The sequence below is a fragment of the Colletotrichum aenigma genome, assembly GCF_013390185.1.
Source record: "Colletotrichum aenigma strain Cg56 chromosome Unknown KSG_Cg56_contig05, whole genome shotgun sequence".
NCBI classification, from domain to species: domain Eukaryota; kingdom Fungi; phylum Ascomycota; class Sordariomycetes; order Glomerellales; family Glomerellaceae; genus Colletotrichum; species Colletotrichum aenigma.
Window position 1 is genome coordinate 2776263 of NW_023500911.1, and position 17510 is coordinate 2793772.

At 53.4% G+C, this 17510-nt stretch overlaps 7 protein-coding genes across 7 annotated transcripts; 2 read left to right on the top strand and 5 right to left on the bottom strand.

Moving 5' to 3' along the window:
• Positions 1-55: 55 nt before the first annotated feature.
• On the bottom strand, positions 56-500 carry CGCA056_v008419 (putative acyl-CoA-binding protein; the record flags this gene model as incomplete). Its single annotated transcript, XM_037323666.1, has 3 exons — positions 56-205; positions 271-338; positions 404-500. 3 exons carry the CDS (start codon positions 498-500, stop codon positions 56-58), a joined length of 315 nt encoding a protein of 104 aa, XP_037177663.1.
• Positions 501-2335: 1835 nt separating this feature from the next.
• Positions 2336-3765, top strand: ptaL-3 (Oxidoreductase ptaL; the record flags this gene model as incomplete). The annotated part of the gene is made up of 3 exons (XM_037323667.1): positions 2336-2452; positions 2694-3470; positions 3544-3765. 3 exons carry the CDS (start codon positions 2336-2338, stop codon positions 3763-3765), a joined length of 1116 nt encoding a protein of 371 aa, XP_037177873.1.
• A 421-nt stretch (positions 3766-4186) lies between these two features.
• On the bottom strand, positions 4187-5506 carry END3 (Actin cytoskeleton-regulatory complex protein END3; the record flags this gene model as incomplete). Its single annotated transcript, XM_037323668.1, has 3 exons — positions 4187-4908; positions 4973-5207; positions 5270-5506. The coding sequence occupies 3 exons, from the start codon at positions 5504-5506 to the stop codon at positions 4187-4189; spliced, it is 1194 nt and encodes a 397-aa protein (XP_037177871.1).
• Positions 5507-6500: 994 nt separating this feature from the next.
• CGCA056_v008422 (uncharacterized protein) lies at positions 6501-9803 on the bottom strand (the record flags this gene model as incomplete). The annotated part of the gene is made up of 2 exons (XM_037323669.1): positions 6501-9469; positions 9521-9803. 2 exons carry the CDS (start codon positions 9801-9803, stop codon positions 6501-6503), a joined length of 3252 nt encoding a protein of 1083 aa, XP_037177877.1.
• Positions 9804-10831: 1028 nt separating this feature from the next.
• styx-a (Serine/threonine/tyrosine-interacting protein A) lies at positions 10832-11797 on the bottom strand (the record flags this gene model as incomplete). The annotated part of the gene is made up of 1 exon (XM_037323670.1): positions 10832-11797. The coding sequence occupies one exon, from the start codon at positions 11795-11797 to the stop codon at positions 10832-10834; it is 966 nt and encodes a 321-aa protein (XP_037177875.1).
• Positions 11798-13791: 1994 nt separating this feature from the next.
• LAP1-3 (Leucine aminopeptidase 1) lies at positions 13792-15116 on the bottom strand (the record flags this gene model as incomplete). The annotated part of the gene is made up of 3 exons (XM_037323671.1): positions 13792-14067; positions 14124-14870; positions 14928-15116. The coding sequence occupies 3 exons, from the start codon at positions 15114-15116 to the stop codon at positions 13792-13794; spliced, it is 1212 nt and encodes a 403-aa protein (XP_037177823.1).
• A 1557-nt stretch (positions 15117-16673) lies between these two features.
• Positions 16674-17489, top strand: erg-3-1 (Delta(14)-sterol reductase; the record flags this gene model as incomplete). Its single annotated transcript, XM_037323672.1, has 1 exon — positions 16674-17489. One exon carries the CDS (start codon positions 16674-16676, stop codon positions 17487-17489), a length of 816 nt encoding a protein of 271 aa, XP_037177496.1.
• Between the last annotated feature and the right edge of the window lie 21 nt (positions 17490-17510).

The following is a 17510-nucleotide window of genomic DNA, read 5'->3' on the forward strand; positions in this document are numbered from 1 at the left end:
TCATTGCGCTTCAAACCGTGTCGTTTCTCATGGCATTCCTATGTTCGCGGTACGTTTACGCGCCGACGGTCTCGGGTTCCTTGTTGGCGTCGTAGCCGTAAGACTCCTTGAGCTTGTTGACGAGAGCGATGTACTCCTCCTGGGCCTGCTCGACGGTCTTGCCCTCGTCGACGACCTTTTGCCACGAGTTGTACTTGGCCTTGCCCTGTATCGCGTGTCTCGTTAGCACTGCACGTGGGATGCGGGGGTTTGGCGGCAACCAGGTCTTACCTTCAGGTCGAACATGCCGGGCTTGGGGGCATCGGCGATCTTCTCGCCAGTGCCGACCTTGTACAGGGCTGCGGTGCGATAGATCGTCAGCTACAAAAGCTTGAGGTTTGCAAAAGAGGCGACGAAAACGTACCGTAGAGCTCGAGGAGCTCATCGTTGCTGGGCTTCTGGGTAAGCTTCTTGCTGTCGATGACAGCCTGCTTGAAGGTTTCGCTCTGAGGGGCAGACATGGTGTATGTGAGGTCCGTTTGGACAAGAAAGATCTAAGTCTAAAGGTGTCGAGAATCTGGTTCGAGTTATGGTCGAAGGACGGATTGTTGAGCGTTTCGTGGAGAAGGTTGCCCGGTGTTGGGAGGCGGAGGAAAGGGTTGGATCTTTTGGCGGGGTTAGGGGGTCCACCAGCCCGCCCACGCTTCATCATATGCGCGCGGGGCAGCTGATGCTGTCATTTAGATTAGGTTGAGGTGGGCGCCCTGGCATTGCTGCTGATTGCACCGCCACAGGCCACCTCGCACAAAGCAGCACTTGCCGTTGGCACCTTGCTCCATGTCATAGCCGCCAAGTACTACTACCAAGCACGTATGGACGTATCACTCGACGGATTCACAGGCCAGAAGTCCCTTGCCACAGCGACTGGGTCCTTGCCGACACGGTTCACGAAGAGGTGCAGGTGGCTGCCCACAGCAGAGCTCTGGCGGAGCTTGGAACTCGGGGAAAGGAACGGACTGGACTGGGGGCCAAAGCGATGGTGCAGGTGCTTGGCTAACGTCCTTCCAGCGCATGTGGGGTTGCCAGACCTCTCAACGGGGGTTTGGGTACCAGCATGACTGGACTTGGCTGACCTCGGCTCCAAGATGCCTCTCGCCCTCCGACGCCATCGAGGAGACGGCCGTTCGGTCACGTTGCGACTGAGCTAGCCGCAGAGTTCCGCCAGGCACTTTGATTGGACACACGGCATTCGTCGACGGTGACGAGCTCTTTACTATGCATAGAGGAGCACCTCGCAGGCGTTCTTGCACTCGATCTAGGCTTCAGCGCTCTTCTGGTTGCCACTGACCGCTTGAATGAGCAGTCATTTGAGGGTTCTCCTTCTGCCAGAACAACGTTTCTGGTGTGTGCTGCTCTCGCCGGTGTCGGCACTTTTGCCTTTCCGTGAAGCGAAGGGGCTTCACAGACAGGATGCGCTTTGTCGGGGCCGTACACCTACCTCTTCAGCACTCTGATGCTGGAGCACTCGCGTGGATACTTCCAGGTTTGCCATGGCCATTGAGCTCATGTCTGGATAAGGTTCCTGCGCAACGCTTTCCTGCCGCTTGATCCATGACCAGACGAATCGGATAACTGCTTCTGCCAGCTCCGCGCAGCTTTGCGCGACGCACTTCGCCGTGTTGTCCTAGAGGGCGTTGACGCGTCAAAACAACCGACATCAGTCCGTTAGGAAACGACTGGGAAACGCAGATGATCTCAGCAATCCCCTCCATCAACTCTCTGCTTGCACCGGCTTTCTACATTGAGCACATTGCAGGATGGCCAATCTCATTTTCATCCCTTCTTCCGCAACGCCGTCAAATGACAGACCATCAAGTCTTGGTCGGCGCGTGGGGAAAGCCCGGACGGACACCGCAGATCGACATTCTACCAGGTCAAGGACGGACAGTACTGGCTGAGCTGACCTACCACATGTTGTATCACCAACCGGCACGGACTTGGATACTGAAACCTGTCCAAAAATACTAATGAGACTTCCGCGTTGTTCGTTAGCTCTGGGCGAGGACGCGTATCTGCTCCTTGCGACCCGAAGGGTGCACTCCATGCCGTTTTTGCTCTGCAAGTCTCGGACCTCGCAGAGTGCGAATGCAAATAAAAGCCAGAAGTCTGCCAGGTGTTTTACTAGAAATTTCCAAGATTCTTAAGATTTTCGGACGACTAGACGAATACCCTCACGCAATTGCTGATACACATTGGTCGGTTCAACTTGTTCTCAAGCGCAGTATCTCCATCTGCACAAGAATTCATAGCTTTCATTCACCTAACGCCAGCATCGAGCCCCCAAATCGACACCAACATGGTCAAGACAGTCGTTATCCTCGGTGCCGCATACGGCGGTCTCGCGGTTGCGCACCGCCTGCTCAAGTACACGAGAAAGGATGAGCAGGATCTCAGAGTCATTCTCGTTTCAAAGGTAAGACATGTGCATGTGTTGATTGGTAGGGCAACTGGGAGCCCGGACGACCATTGCAGAACCGGAGAGTACTGCGGTACGCTTCGGACGCCCGTGGGGAGGCGGCGTATTCGCTGGCGATCCACCGTCTTGCGCATGGGGGCGGCAAAGGACTTGCTATTGGGTTCATGATTCTCTCGAAGAAAAAAAGAAAGAAAAAAAAAGGGCCAAAAAAGGCCATTTCGGGCTGACACCATGGTAGACAACTCATTTTTACTGGAATATGGCATCTGTCCGTGCCATTGTCCCGGGCGTATTGAAGGATGAGCAGGTTTTCCAACCGATTGAGTCCGGCTTCGCACACTACCCAAAAGAAAGCTTCGAATTCGTTCTCGGCACCGCCACCGGCCTTGACCTGGCTCGCAAGTCGGCCCTTGTCTCCACCGCTTCCGGCCCGAGATCCCTGCCCTACGACTATCTGGTGCTCGCAACCGGCGCCCGCTCCGCGAGCCCCGACATGCCGTGGAAGAGCGCTGACTCGCACGAGAAGACGCTTGGCTTGCTACACCAGACGGCGGAGAAGGTCAAGGCGGCCCGGCACGTTGTTGTCGCCGGCGCCGGCCCCACCGGTGTTGAGACCGCCGCCGAGATCCGTTTCGAGTACAAGGACAAAGAGGTCATCCTCCTCAGCGGCGACGAAGAGATTCTCGGCTCGGACCACGCTGCGAAGGGCATCGAGAACGAGATCGTCCGGCTGGGCGTGCAAGTCAAGCGAAACGCCCGGGTCGCCAACTCCCGTCCCTTGCCCGACGGCCAGACCGAGGTGACGCTCATGAACGGCGAGAAGCTCAAGACAGATCTTTACCTTCCGACCATGGGCCTGATCCCCAACTCCGAGTTCTTGGATCCCAGCTTGCTGACGGAGCGCAAACACGTCAGCGTTGATGACTGTATGCGCGTGAAAGGTGCCGACAACGTTTGGGCATGCGGAGACTTGGTTTCCAAACCCCGCGCGGGCTTCATGGTGACCGACAAACAGGTTGGTTGTTTCTCCCTACATTCCGTTTCGAAAACAAACAAGTGACCGAAACTAATCAAAATCACATGAGCAGGCCGCCGGCGTCGTAAAGAATATCGAGCTCGCCATCAAGGGCAAGGACCAGCAAGTCGTAAAGGGCATGCCGGTCGACATCTTTGTATGCTCCACTGGTCGTAGCCGCGGCGCCGGTCGCGTCGGCTGGGTCAAGGTCCCCTCCCTGTTCGTCTGGGCCGTCAAGGGTCGCACGTTGGGCTCAGACTGGCTGCCCAAGTATACAAATGGTTCACAATGGTGAGCGGGCGATGAGTAAGGCCGATGACGACGACTTCAATGGGGGTGTCTTGTAACCGTTTTATTTGTACCTACATCTTACAACCTCTTAATCAGACACTTCTCCGTCATCTGAAAAGGAGTGAGCTCTTCGCAGACTATATTTACGACTACCCCAATCTATCTAGTGCAATCTGCCAACTCCGCCGCCGAGCAGAGCGTTCTTTGGATTCGCGTCCGTGACAGCTCCCAAGATGAACATTATGGTCCTGCATGCACAAGTGCATGAAAGCAAGGGGACAGATTGTTTAAAAAAAAAAAAAAAAAAAAAGACTCCCGCGTAAATTTGACGTGAAAGATTCCCAGCCGCACCAGGTCCCAGAAACGAAATAGCCCAAGCCGGGCTCGTGAGACCGCCATGCTTTCTTTTTGTTCGAGATTGCTTCTCATCTGCTGAGCTTCTCATCTTCAATATCCCGACGCAGCTGCTCTAGTACTTGCTGTCGCGAGGAGAGGTGCGACTCGAGACCCTCCACTTGTTCTCTCACCGTCTGCAAATCTTCAGACACGCTCTTGAGACTAGCTCCGCCCTTGGCCTTGCCGGAACCCTCCTCAAGCTCCCGGAGTTCCTTTCGCTTGTAGTCCAGCAGCTGCTCGAGCTCCCGCTTGACCAGAGCGGGCTTGCTGTCTCGTTTGCCGCCCTTCTTTTGCTCCACGCCAGCTTCGATACGCGCCGTCTTCTCGTCGAGCTCCTGGAGCTGCTTCTTGAGCCTGACCTCCTCCCAGTCATCCGTCTTGGAGGTAGAGAAGTCGGTGCCGCTCGACTTGAAGCCACTGCGACCAAGGCGAGTAAGATACTGATCGCCAAATTTTGCTTTCCGGCCCGTTGCCGTCGAGTCGTCTGCCTTTGTGGCCCAACGGGAAGAGGCGGGATTGTTATTGTCGAGTTGGTAGTCAATCTTGTTGCGCTCGAATGAGGCGCGCAAGGACGCGGGTACGGTGCGCGGAATGCGGAAGCCCTCATGGCGGTTGTTGAGAATGTGGAGGAAGGCGAGGCAAGCATCCTTGTTGATGGAAGAGCCGGCAGAGGGGTTGATTAGGTTCCACGCGGAGCGGATGTCGGTGTCGGGAACATCGAGGGATTCGTAGAGGTCTTCTAAGGCAGAGACTGCAGCCATCACAGGTCAGCAAACAAAATGGCGGCAGCAGGGGGCGTGCGAGCTTGGACGTACATGAGATTTCTCCCCGCGCATCCCGGTTCTCCTGGTATATCGACTCGTACTTGGACTTGTCCTGGGGCGTCATGTACCAGTCGAAGCCGTCCTTCAAGCCAGGAGAGTCCGGATCGTCCTCGACCTGCTCAAAGGCAACTTGCTTCCCTGCGAGCGCGCGATTCGCTTGGACAAGATGTGCTTTGGACTCAGGCACGAGCCAATCGGGCAGCGTCGTGGGGACGTCTGCGTACTCCTTATCGAACACAATGTCATTAGCAGCTGAAAACATGAAGACCAGCCAGCAGCAGCACCCACTCCGTTCAGAATGTCAAAAATGACTCTCATCGCAACGCAGAACTCCTCAAAATCGAGGTTGCCATCGTTGTCGACGTCGGCGAGATCCCACACCCGCTCGAGCTGATTGTCCGTCAGGCCGCTGTTCTTCAGCACCGGCGCGGCTTGTTCTCCTGTCAGGAACTGCGACCCGCCCGTCCGAGCTGAAAAGATGTTCCAATACGTCTCGATTTCTTGCGCTTCGATGCGAGGAGCCATGTTGATGTCTGTACGAGTGCTGGAGGCGTTCGGAGTGGTGGTGTGTAAAGGTGGGCGGCGGCAGCGGACTGAAGATGCTCGGGCCTCGTTTGGCAGCGTCGGAGACGATTGGCCTGTTCGTTTTTTCGAGAAGACACCAAAGGAGAAGATTGGGCGCCGACGGGTATAAATGTCAAGAACCAGTTGGTAGCGGAGAGTTGTCGTTGCTGAGTGGGCCGTCGTCAGTTCGAGTCTTGCGAAGCTTGGCCAAGGACGTGGCTTGGGGTAAGTCGGGGGTGGTTCTCAAAGTGGGAGGCGGTGCTTCTGTGCATTGACTTGACTGGGTGTACGCCGTAACGTCCTGTGAAGCTCGGTGATGCAAGCTCGATCCACTGGTGTGGTCGACTAGGGTACCCTGGACGCTTAGCTCATCGTGCGATTACATAACACTAATGGCTCAACCACGCCTGAAGAATTACCCTCCTAGTCTTTCTCCAAAGTAAATACAATGAGGGAGGGTATCACACAGGGTGGGAATCACGGCATGTAAGCAATCTTCTTCATTCTGTACTACTCTACAAGCCGGCTCAATGTTTTGGTATCTCAACATGAAAAAGAGGCTTATGTCCAGATGAAGCAGCCGAAAACCAAATTCCAAAGGTGTCTGCGGTCAACCAAATAAAATGCAAGCAATCTCAAAAAGAAAGCAAGCAAAAAAGAGGCTATCCACGTTCCTCCAAAGAAATCCGCCTCCCGCATTCAAGTGGATTATCCTCTTAAGAAAGGAAGAAAGAAAAAAGCAAGTAAAGGATGTTCTCTTATGTGGAGAAAAATAACACCCTGAGTGAGCAAGTGTTGTAGCAATCGTGTGCCTGCGAAGGTGTTGCTGGCGACCTGTAGTGCCAAGCTGGTGTAGTTTTTCTGTATTCAGGTCTCGTTTGTTCGCCTCTTTTTACAGATCGGAGTCAAGGCAGCTTCAGACAGCAGCACATCATAGCTGAGTCCATAACGTCACTCAGTCTTTCTTTGAGTTCTCAGTTGCGTGCTTTGCCTTCTTTGTGTTCTTGACTTGCTGTTGAACTGTTCTGAGAACGGAAGGAAATTGAACAGGCTGTGAAGCTGGCTGGACAGCTGTCTGGGGGCTTGTGGCCTGGGGCGCTTGATGATATCCTGCCTCCGATCCCAGCCTATTCTCAACGTACTGAGGACGAGCTTGTGGGTGCTGAGAAGCGACACCAAATGGGGAACTTTGGCCGCCTGCGTGTGCATTGGTTTGATGGACTTGCATGCTAGTACCCGTAGCAGCGGTAGCTTCGAACGGCATGGAGGAAGTGTTTCTGTAGGCTGAGTATCCAAAGCCAACCTGCGAATTGTGCACGCTTGCTTCTGGTCGAAAAGCCGCCTCATGGGCTGACTTTTTATTGCGCTGATGGTACTCCATGTGTTCTGGAGAAAGGGCTTGGGCGGGACGCGACTGGGTGCGAGTAGCAGACTGTGCAGTTAGTTGGCTGTAGCTGATGTGTCCCATTTGAGCACCGGTGCAGTTCTGAGGCTGTGAGGCAGGCATTGCCTGGGGAGGCAGGACTGGAGGAGGCACTGGCGAACACTTTTGGCCAGTCTGTCCTTTCGAGTTCTTGATCTTTATCCTGGGTTTGGCTACCTGTGACTGGTTGCATGTTGTGAGCTCGGCGGAAGACTCCATTGTCGTAGGTGCTGGGGCCGTGGAGTTCTCAGAACTGCTAGAAGGACCAAATGTCTCTGCAGATGCTGTCAATGCTGAAGTATCAGGATCTGGCTGTGTCTTTGGGGATTTCTTCTTCGTCTTGGTTACTGTGGGCTTGGAGGTTGTCTTTGTAGTGGGCAGTTGAGCTCCAGCTGCGTTACCAGGCTCTTGCGAACCTGCGGGTTGAGCTCCAACGCCTTGGGCAGCGAGATCCTCGGATCTTGGATGCTTGCGAGGACGACCACGGCCACGCTTGACGGGCCGTGGTACAACAGAAGGCGTGAGATTATTCTCAGAGTTGCTGAGCTGCGAGGTACCGTACTGGTTCATCTCAGACTGTGCGGCTTGTACGGGGAGGTTTGGAGCGAATCCAGCCTGGTTAGGCTTTTGGACATGAGCAAGTTCGTGGTGAAAAGCCTCCGGTGCGGTTGGAATAGGTTGATTGGCAGTCTTCGCCATCGTAGTAGCAACCTGCTTTGGCTGTCTCTTGGTCTGCTTCGACTGTCGGGCCTGCTGCGCTGCGGGCATCGTCTTGTTTCGAGCATTCGGCTTCTTAGTGTTCGCCTTTCGGGGCTTTTTCGCGGGGGGCAGGTATTCGTCATCATTTTGACCATCATCATACGGCTCATACTCGTCATCGCTGTCATCGCACGCCCGCTTGCGAGATGATTTGGGCGCTGGCTGCGAAGCATAGCTCATCTCGACGCCAGAGGCTTCAAGCGGGGCTTGGTTCGGAACGGGACCCAAGACGTTTCCTGCTTCACTATGGACTTCGGCGCTCTCGTGGGCTGCAGTCTGTTCCCTGTCAACTTGTGTCTGTTCGAAGTGCGCTGGCTCGCTCTCTTCCACGACCGCATCAAGGCCACTACGGCCTGGCTGGGACTCTGGAGACTCGGAGGCGTCGAGGATGAATGGCGAAGTGTAGCTTCCAGTTCCTCGTCTGGCCGCCAGTGACGTGTATTGTTGACCAGGGGCAGGTTTGTTGAATAGCCTGGGCCGATGAGAAGTTGCTATTCTCGATGAGGTGGTCTGCTTGGGTGCAGCATTACTAGTCTTTGTAGGAGCTGCGACTCCCACAACTTCGCCGGCTGTCTTTTGGAATTCCTGTTGATTCAACGTGGCGGTATTGCGAGGCCGATTGTGTGCGTCGCCAGCAGCCAGGTCGTGAGCGATTGTTTGCTCCACGGATAGCTGTTGCTGTTCGTCGCCGGTTGGCTCACGGTAATCAAGCAAAGGCCGTCCGGAAACATTCTCCAAAGCCCGGCCGGACTCATCTCTTTCTATGACGAAAGTGGGGTCAATCGGAACCCCACGGTTTGCGTCAAGCTGTTGCTGCTGTGGAAGCAGAGGGTCGAGGACGTTGAGCGCATAGGGGTTTCCGTAATACTTGTAGAAGTGGCAAACTCCGTTGTTGAAGTCCTCCGGTTCTCGCAATCGCTTGAGCCACAGCTCTGGCTCTTGGTCTTCGATGGGCTGGAAGTCCTGCGCACGGTTGCTTCCTCTGCTCATGTAAAGCTTGACACGGCAGTAAGATAGCATGTCTTGATTGATGGGGAGCTCGACGAAGTTTGTAGACGTGCCACGCCACTTGTCGATGAGGTGAACAAGCTCAGGATGGCCTGACTTGCGCAAGAACGCACCGGCTAGCTCAATCTCGTGCTGGAAGAGTATATCCGTGGGGAGTCTAGGCCGAGCCAAATTGACGTACTCATCCACTGAGTGAAGGCCGTCTTCGGCGCGTCGGATGAGATCAGATACTGGGATCCGGTCAATCTTTCTGCACCAATCCTGAATCTCCTCATGGCATTTGATGTAGGTTTGGATGAAAGTTGTGATCTGGTCTGTCGTAAGGTTCAGGCGGTGGACGGCCACTGAGAACTTATGAGCTTGGCAGAGAGTCGACAGGATTGCCCATTGCGCCCCGGTACCGATGCTGTCCCAGGAGTCCGGATCAAATTCACTCTGCAACGTGCCATCCATTCTTGACTCGAGTTCGCCTTGAGGACCTTCGTCAATCTGCTGCTGAGGCTCTGGCTCTGGCTCGGGCTCAGGCGATCCCCAGTCCAGATCATTGGTCACAGCCAGACAGAACTCCTTGAAGCTTTCGCCTCTCTTGGGGGTTCGCAGTTCGCCTGTAGTCTGTACGTCGTTCTTCTCCTCCCTCTGTTCCTCGATGCCGCGCATGATCACATCATCTCCTGCATCCAGCGGGGGCAGGTGCGCCACCAGCGCTCGGCGTTCACCCTGGTTGTCATCCTGGTCTGCTTTGCGTTAGGAAAACTTATGGATTGTCGAGGGGCGGGGGAACGTACCGTTATCGCTGTCTGAATATTGAACGAGAAGATGATTGTCTCCATGCAAGTCTCCTCTGGCCCTTGCCTCAATGAACTGCTCGCTGGGTCCCGGGTGCTGGTCCAGCTCGATGGTTGGGAAAGCGCAGTGGCGAGCAGGCTCAGGGTCGAAGACAGGATCAGGAACAGTGAAAGCTGGTCTCTCGACTCCGGCCACCAGCATCTCAGCATAGCGACCGGGCTGGTGCGCTAGGGTTGACCGACGCAGCTGTCTGCCGTCACTGCCATGATCGGGCTCCTCCATGTTGATGCGACGAATTTTGCAGGAAGGTAAGGGAGGGTAATTGAGACGAGTAAGATAATCAGGAAAGATAATTGGAAGCAATGCTGTTTGCCGCTATCACCACCTAACGAGGGATGATGGTGATATTGGCTGAAGGTAGCAAAAGGATGGGATGAGTGATGCGACGGTGATGGAGTGGAGAGGGAAGTTGAGGTGGAGGGAAGGTGGACGAAAAGTCCAAGGGTGGGTGAGATGAGAAGAAGAGATGAGAAAAAGATTGCGGGTTGACCGGTTTTCGTGTGTTGTGTGCGCGCGAAAACCGGTCAACGAAGGAGAAGGCAGGAGCAAGACTGGGCTAGCAGGAGTCGCTCCTTCCTCCTCGCTGAGAACCAATGGTCTTGGTCGAGGTGAAGAAGTGCGGCCGCCAGATGGCACAATGGGCATTTTTTACACACCCCAAAGACACCAAGTGAAGTTTTCGTCAAAGAGCCAGGTGTGGAGGTTCCAAGCCAAGTCCAACGACGTCCCTTCACCTCCCCGATCCGGTTGGGGCATCGCGATGTTGTTCCCTTCGCCCAGCCTGCTTGTAGCGTCATGGCTCCTTTTACAGGGTGCTCCTATGCATATTACAAGCAGCTAGTCGAGCCCAAGTAAAGCTATACGATATGTAGGCGAACAGCTTGGAATGCATCACTGAGCATACGTCGACAAGTGCGAGAAGACCCAGTAGCACGTGTGTCCTTCCATGAGATGCCATGTTCAGCATAAAAAGCGAAGAGGATCTTGCGAGATTGAAGGAGCACACATCTGTTGCATACCCTGCAGACTGTTGGCAGCAGTAACAGCCAGTCTCTATATTCAATAATGAGCCCTCGCCGACGAAAAAAGGGGTATACTGACTACCCCGGCGCCTCCCATGATCGCAAACCGAACGGCCCTCCAGTTCCCACGAATGCAGTATTTATGTACAAAAACCATGTTTCATCGCCCCGCTGTCCCACCTTCGGCAACGCCAAAAGCGTTGCTTACATATTCACTGACCGGCACATCTATTTCTGGCCTGGGTCCACGAACGGAACGAACTTGGCTCTGTCTTCATATCGCTCACGGTCGACGACAAATCCATCGTAACCATCTCCCTCCATTCTGTCATCATCGTCTAGCGTAGCCTCTATGCCTCTCTTGCCTCCCTTTTGGCGGCCGTCGTTTTCGCCCGCTCTGGGGACATGTCTTGTCGCATCAGATACTATTCTCTGAGCATTGAGAAGATCCTCATAGGCCCGCAGCATCCTCTTGCTCTCCTCGTCGAAGTTGACTGAGAAGCGTTGCACGGAGACAAACTGGACGCTGGGAATCATGGGCTGTCCGTAGACTGTCATGATGTATGCAGCAACGATGAAGGCTGATCGATCATTGCCTGTCTCGCAAACGACCAAGACCTTCCCGCCCCTAAAGTTGTTGCTGTCGATGACCATGCGACCGTCCTGCCTCTCTAGCGCCTGTGCATGGTAGACTTCGAGCAAGTGGTTGTTGATTTTCCGCACGACCTCTGGAAAACCTCGGACCAACTCGAAATTGTCGGCTACATCTAAATACTCGACCTTGATGCCGAGTGACAGTGCGGCTTTGTCGACGCTCATAAAACGTGCAGCTTGTGAGAATCTCGAAACGATTATCATGCTAATGCCGTTTTGCGCCAGCCAGTCGGCATCGCGAGCAATAGAGAGCGGTCCGAGGTAGAGAAAATCGAGGATTGGCTGTGCTTGGCGGCGTGCTTCATAGTTCCAGCCGACCGACCTGTCAGTGATGGTTTGTTTGACGTTGCGGGTTATGATACTGAGATCATCGCTCGTCAGGTGCATGGAGTCCACGTTGTCGAATGAAGGCAACAGTGCAGAGTCGGCACCCTTGGAAAACGTGAGAGGGATGGGGATGTAGGGCGGGCTGGGCGGTCTTTGGCTCCATGGAGCCGTGGCGATGGCGTTAGAAACGCTCTCGGGAGCTGATTCTGTCATGTTGATGCCCTCTTGATGCGGGGTTTTTTGACTTGTTTGGCGTTGTCAACGCAAGAGAGTATGTTTCGTAGCTTCCGTGCGCAATGACTCGAAGTGGCCAATGCTGTACTCCGAAGTGTGTTTGCCGGGTTTGTTTGCCAAGAGGCTTATTATCCTTCCGTGTACTTTTTTGATTGTAGCAATTCGAGGTAGATATACTACCTAGAAACGTCGGACGTTGCGGCGATGCTTATGAGAGGCAGTGTGTTGCGAGAGGTGAAGTTGGTTGTGGAGATGGGAAGTGTACTCCAGGGTGTGAGTGGCACTCGCCGAGCGGTGGGGCTCTCGATCTAGCCTGTCTAAGCACGTGGGATCTGCGCTGAGGCAGGCAACCGCACCCGGAAGCCCCTGCGTCTTATTTTAACGTCGTTTCTTGGGTAGGTACCTGGAGGCTCTCACCTTGAGGTGAACACATATTTACCAGCAGGAAACAATCAGGGCCTGACCACCTCCATTTTGACTCAATGTGTTCCGCACCAGTTCTCTTATTCATTTTGTTGCACAATGGATAGTACAATGGATAGTACAATGGATAGTACAATGGATAGTACAATGGATAGTAATTGGACTGCGCAATGAAAGGCACACAGGATGCAGCGCCCTCAACGAGTCCCTGAAGAAGACGAATGGCTTACAAGCAGACTCTATCAACATCGAAAATCCTTCAAAGGATTTTCCCGCAAACTTTCTGGCTAGATGGGTCGGACGGGGTTGTTCAGCCAAGGTTGCATCCCTTACGGGCGAGTCCTGCCAACGTCTACCAAGGCAGGCAGTAATACCTAGTCAGGTCCTTGCAACATGGGACGTGAGCGTCACAAATGCAGTGTGGTGAAAACCTACCCGGGAGGGGGGGGGTCCTAGCACGTAATGTTCCCTCAGTACTCTGTTCACACGTTAGTATATTGGGTAAGCGTTAGTATATTATAGTAAGTAGGTGTACCTCCTTAAGGCCCTATAAGTAAGTACCTAGGCTTATTTTTAGAGGTTATTACTTAAATTCTATTAAATAATATAATATACTATAGTTATAAAATTATAGTAAATGTTCTAAAAGTCTTAAGTTTAAATTATAAAAAGAATTTTTATTACGTTTTTTTTAAAAATTTATTACTAATAACTACTTTAAAAGTAAAAAGAGAAAAATTCTTTTTAATTTTAATATACTTTTAATATTATACTTTTTATAGTAAGTATTTTAATATAATATTATAGCTTATAATAGTATTATACTATTTATAATTAGTTTATAATTAAGCGTAAATATAGTACTAAATTTTCAATATAATGTGAATAGACTGCCTTCATTCTGCTAGCATACCCCCCCCTCCCCCTTAGGTAATAGATGGGCACCGCCGACCTAGATGCGTAGCCCCACCCTGGGTCTCTCCCGACCTCTCGACTCCCAACTCCCGACCCTAATAGCTCACATCTTGCCCTTCTCTTTCACAACAGCCCGTGGTCTAGTGGGGTTACTAGGCGCTTTCATGCGAGTTTTTCTCTGAAAGTCCCACGCCACGGGTGCGCAAATTCGAATCCCTCTCTTTCAGTGGGTTCTTGCTCTGCCGCCGTTAGAAAAATCCTTTGCATCGTTACACCTGAGCTTGGTAAGAATCTCCTGGGGATTTTCATAGGCTGTTCAAGCTGAACTTTTTGCCTTTTGATCTTTGAAATGTTCACTTCATGTGGACCTTAATAAAACGTAGTCTTCTCCTTATCATTACTTCTATTAGCTAAAAGACCAGTGTCCTGAGAAGGCTGTGCAGGTTGCATACGATATTTCAATTTTAGATAGGATATGCAATTACTTGCGACGACAGCCTCTATAATGTATAATATGATGGATACGTTTTATGTAACGGCATAGGGAGCTGATGTGTTCAAAAGTTCGTCTATTTATTGTATTTGGGATATCGTGACTACCTTGGCTCATTCACACGTCTGCCTTAAAGAGCCTCCTACAGCTCCTCAGAGACAGTCTCGCTCTTCTTCTCAAGGGCGGGGAAGTCAGCGAAGCCGAGCTCATACACGAGACCCAGAGTCATCTTGGCATGCTCAAGCATGTGGTCAAATGAGAGGTACTTGATGAGGTCGTCGACGCTGTGAATGTGTTGATCCGAGTCCTCAAAGGCAGACTCGATAACGAAAGCCGAAGGGTAGCCGGCCTTGCTGGCGGAAGCATGATCCGAGCAGGCGTATCCGCACTTGGTCTCGGTGAAAGGGATCTTGCAGTACTGTTGATATTGTCAGCATGATGTCGTGAGTCATGGAAGCAATGGGAAGAACATACCTCAACAATGACCTTCTTGATGAAATCAGTTAATCCAGCATCAACGAAGTCGGTGATGACGCCAACACTCTCAGGCTTGCCGGCATCGAGCGTTCTTTGCACGAAGCCAGTCATGTCCTGCTGGAGCATGGCCTTCACATCACGTCCGTCCTGCTCGTATGACTTGAAGATGGCTTGGCTACCAAGGAGACCGCCCTCCTCGGCGCTGTACCAGTGAAACTCGATCGTGTTGTCGGCCTTGCCTTCGACGACGTCCTTGGACTTGAGCAAGGTACGAAGGACCTCGAGGATGGTCATGGAACCACTGCCATCATCGTCGGCGCCGGGCGCGGCCAGGATAGATGGCAGCCAAAGGTTGATGGAATCTTGGTGGGCACCAATGACGACTGTGCGGTTAGACTTGCCCGGAATTGTAACAATAATACTGCTTTGTTGCCATGTGTGGGGGAACGCCGCGGCGGAGACGTGCTTATCGGCACCCGCATCCTTGATGATGGAGTTGATCTTGGAGAGAAGCCACTCGGACGATTGGCGGCCGTAGTCTGACTTGTAGTATCGGGTGTGGAAGCTGGTAAATTTCTCGAGGTTCTTCTGGATCTCGTTCTTGTCAAGGTCCTTAATCAAGGGCTTGACCTTGTCTTGGAGCGTGCACTTCTCGGGGAAGACGGGCTTGGCCTTGGCCCTGGTGCGCAGGCCGGTCTTGCCAAAGTCCTGGTGATCGGTGATATCGAAGAAACGATTGCCATTCTGCAGAGTTGCACGTCAGTACACCAGAAGGACGGGATGCATGCGGTGTCGTCTTACCCGGCGGAGCTCCCACTTCTCCTCCTCGGTGACCCAGCGAGTATCACCTTGGGCCAGCTCAATCAGGTACTTCTCAGGCTCGGAGCCGGCGGGATACAACTGGACGCGGTTGATCTCGTCCTCGGCAACAAAGCGGGCGACGGCCGAGTGCGCCAAGATGGCGAGAAGCGAAGCTTTGGCAACCTTCATTTTGGATTGATGTAGTTGATCAAGTCGTACAGTCTGGGGATGATGAGGTGGGCGGGTGGATGTCAGAGGGAAGAGGAGTCGCCGTCATGAGGCGGGTTGCTTTAATAGGTACGAATAGGTAGGTACCTAGCTAGGCAGGGGACGCCACTGCAACAGCTTACGCAGGACCCAATGTGTGGAACTGAAGCTCCCCTGTCTGCAACACATCACCCAGGTGCCGCTAGATTCAAGGCCAGTCATTGGATATTTGGTCACGAGAGACCCACCTCGCATCATGCTCCTCCAGTGTCGTTACCTGGGAACGACGCCAGTGTTATCGGTAATGCAGGGGTCTAGATAAGAGGCATCGCCTTACCTCGGGTATCCGCATGGAACACTGAAGCTACCCAGAAACCATCACGTCATCTGCGCGGGAGCTTTCTTCTGTCCCATTTGTTGATATGCAGCCCAGCCGCTGCTGCATCAAGCTGAAGCTGTCAGCAAATACGCCGGGCCTCCAACATGCTGCTTGACCCAGAGATCACGGAACTCACCCCGCGATCTCGATATTTGCCGCGAATGCCGAGATAAAGCCCGATGGGGAAAAGAGCATCGTGAGACACGCGCATGGCCAAGCGACGTCTCCAGCTTCAGACGAACCAACCCACAGCAGAGGCTTGTCTGGCGCCGCTTAACATTCAGCATCAAGCGTTTCGCCGTCGCAAAAAAACATGCAACACCAGGCATTCGCCCGTCGTCTCCGACCGGACTACTACTCTGGCCCTCATTAGTTTATCTATGAGAGAGCGGACGGGATCTCGAGTTCTCCAATGGGTGTGGTCGCATGTGTTGGAGTCCAGTGGTGTTGCTCCTTGAGAACAATCGATCGCACCACGCCATGGCTTGTACAAATGGCCGCACTCGGATTGGACTGCCTTGCCCTGTTGAGAATTGGGTCTCAAGGTTGCTCATGAGCCAAGGTGAAATTGGGTAAATTTGGTACGCAGCTGAACAATCCTGAACTTGGGACCTGGGCAGCAGCAGTATAGTGCCAGTAGAAGAGATGTAGATGGACTCCCAAGCACGGCTATCCCAGGATCCTACAGGGAAAGCATGCGGGAACATGATACCCGGCCCTTCAGCGTGTATTGCTCCAATCCCTTCCAAAACAAATGCCCGGCTAACCAATTCGAGCTCATCTGAACCTACATCTAACTTCGGACGTGGCAGCTACCATAAAGTCCCTGTATGGGTTGTAAAAAACATGGTAGGTTCGGGGAGCGGACTTTGGGCGCGGACAGCAAACCTTCGTCCGGAAGAAGGCGATGATCTTACGGGGAAACATCGCATTTCCCCAATCCAGATCCCCGCACGTATATAGAGGGACTTTAGCAGCCGCCGTCATGCCGGGAGCAGTGTCATGCATGACGCTACCACGTCTATTGGTAGCCTAGCCTTATTAGAGCTCCTACGTCTCCTAATAAACATACCCTCCTCCTCTGGATTTACTTCAGAATACTCCTGCAGTTCACCTCGACCCACAGGCCCCTCGTCACTCAATTGAGAACCACCGACACCATGGCAGACTCTCGGCCAAAAGACAAACCCTTCGACCTCATCCAACGCGGGGTCAAGAGGACCAGCGTACCAGGCATCCTGACCTTCGTCGGCCTTCGCGGTCTTGATCCAATACTCCAATACAAGCTCATCGCTGGTGGTTGGGGCGCCTCCCTCCTCTCCAAACTCGGTCTCAATGTCGTTCTGCCCCTCACTGCCGCCTCCAACACGGGCATCGCCCTCATCGACAACCTCAACCTTCCCCTCCCGCACCTGATCCTCCTCGGCATGTCTGTTGGCTCCTTCGCCAAGCAGGCGTACTGGGTCGTCAGTGTTTGTGCTGAAGAGTTCGGCCCCTCTGCGGCTGTGCCCGTGAGCATTTACAACACACTCGTGAATAGCGCCAACTCATTACTCTTCCTCGCCGCCTCGACCTCCGTCTTGGCCTCTCCTCTCTACTTCCCCGGCACCTCTCTGCCGTACCAGGCCGTCCTCGGAAGTGCCCTGTTCGGCATCGGCATGTTCCTCGAGACCGCATCCGAAGAGCAGCGCAAGCATTTCAAGGCGAAGCCTGAGAACCAGGGCAAGGTCATTCGCGAGGGCCTCTGGAGCTGGGCGCGTCACATCAACTATGGTGGTTATGCTCTTTGGCGCGCGGGCTACTGCATGGCTGCGTCTGGCTTCATCGGCGGTACCATCATGGGTGTTGGACAGGCATTCGACTTTGTCTCGCGCGCCGTGCCGGTATTGAACGAGTACTGCACCAAGAGGTACGGCGAGCAGTGGGATCAGTTCAAGAAGGAGACGAAGTGGGTTATCCTACCTGGCATCTACTAGTCACCTGGTCCAAATGGTATT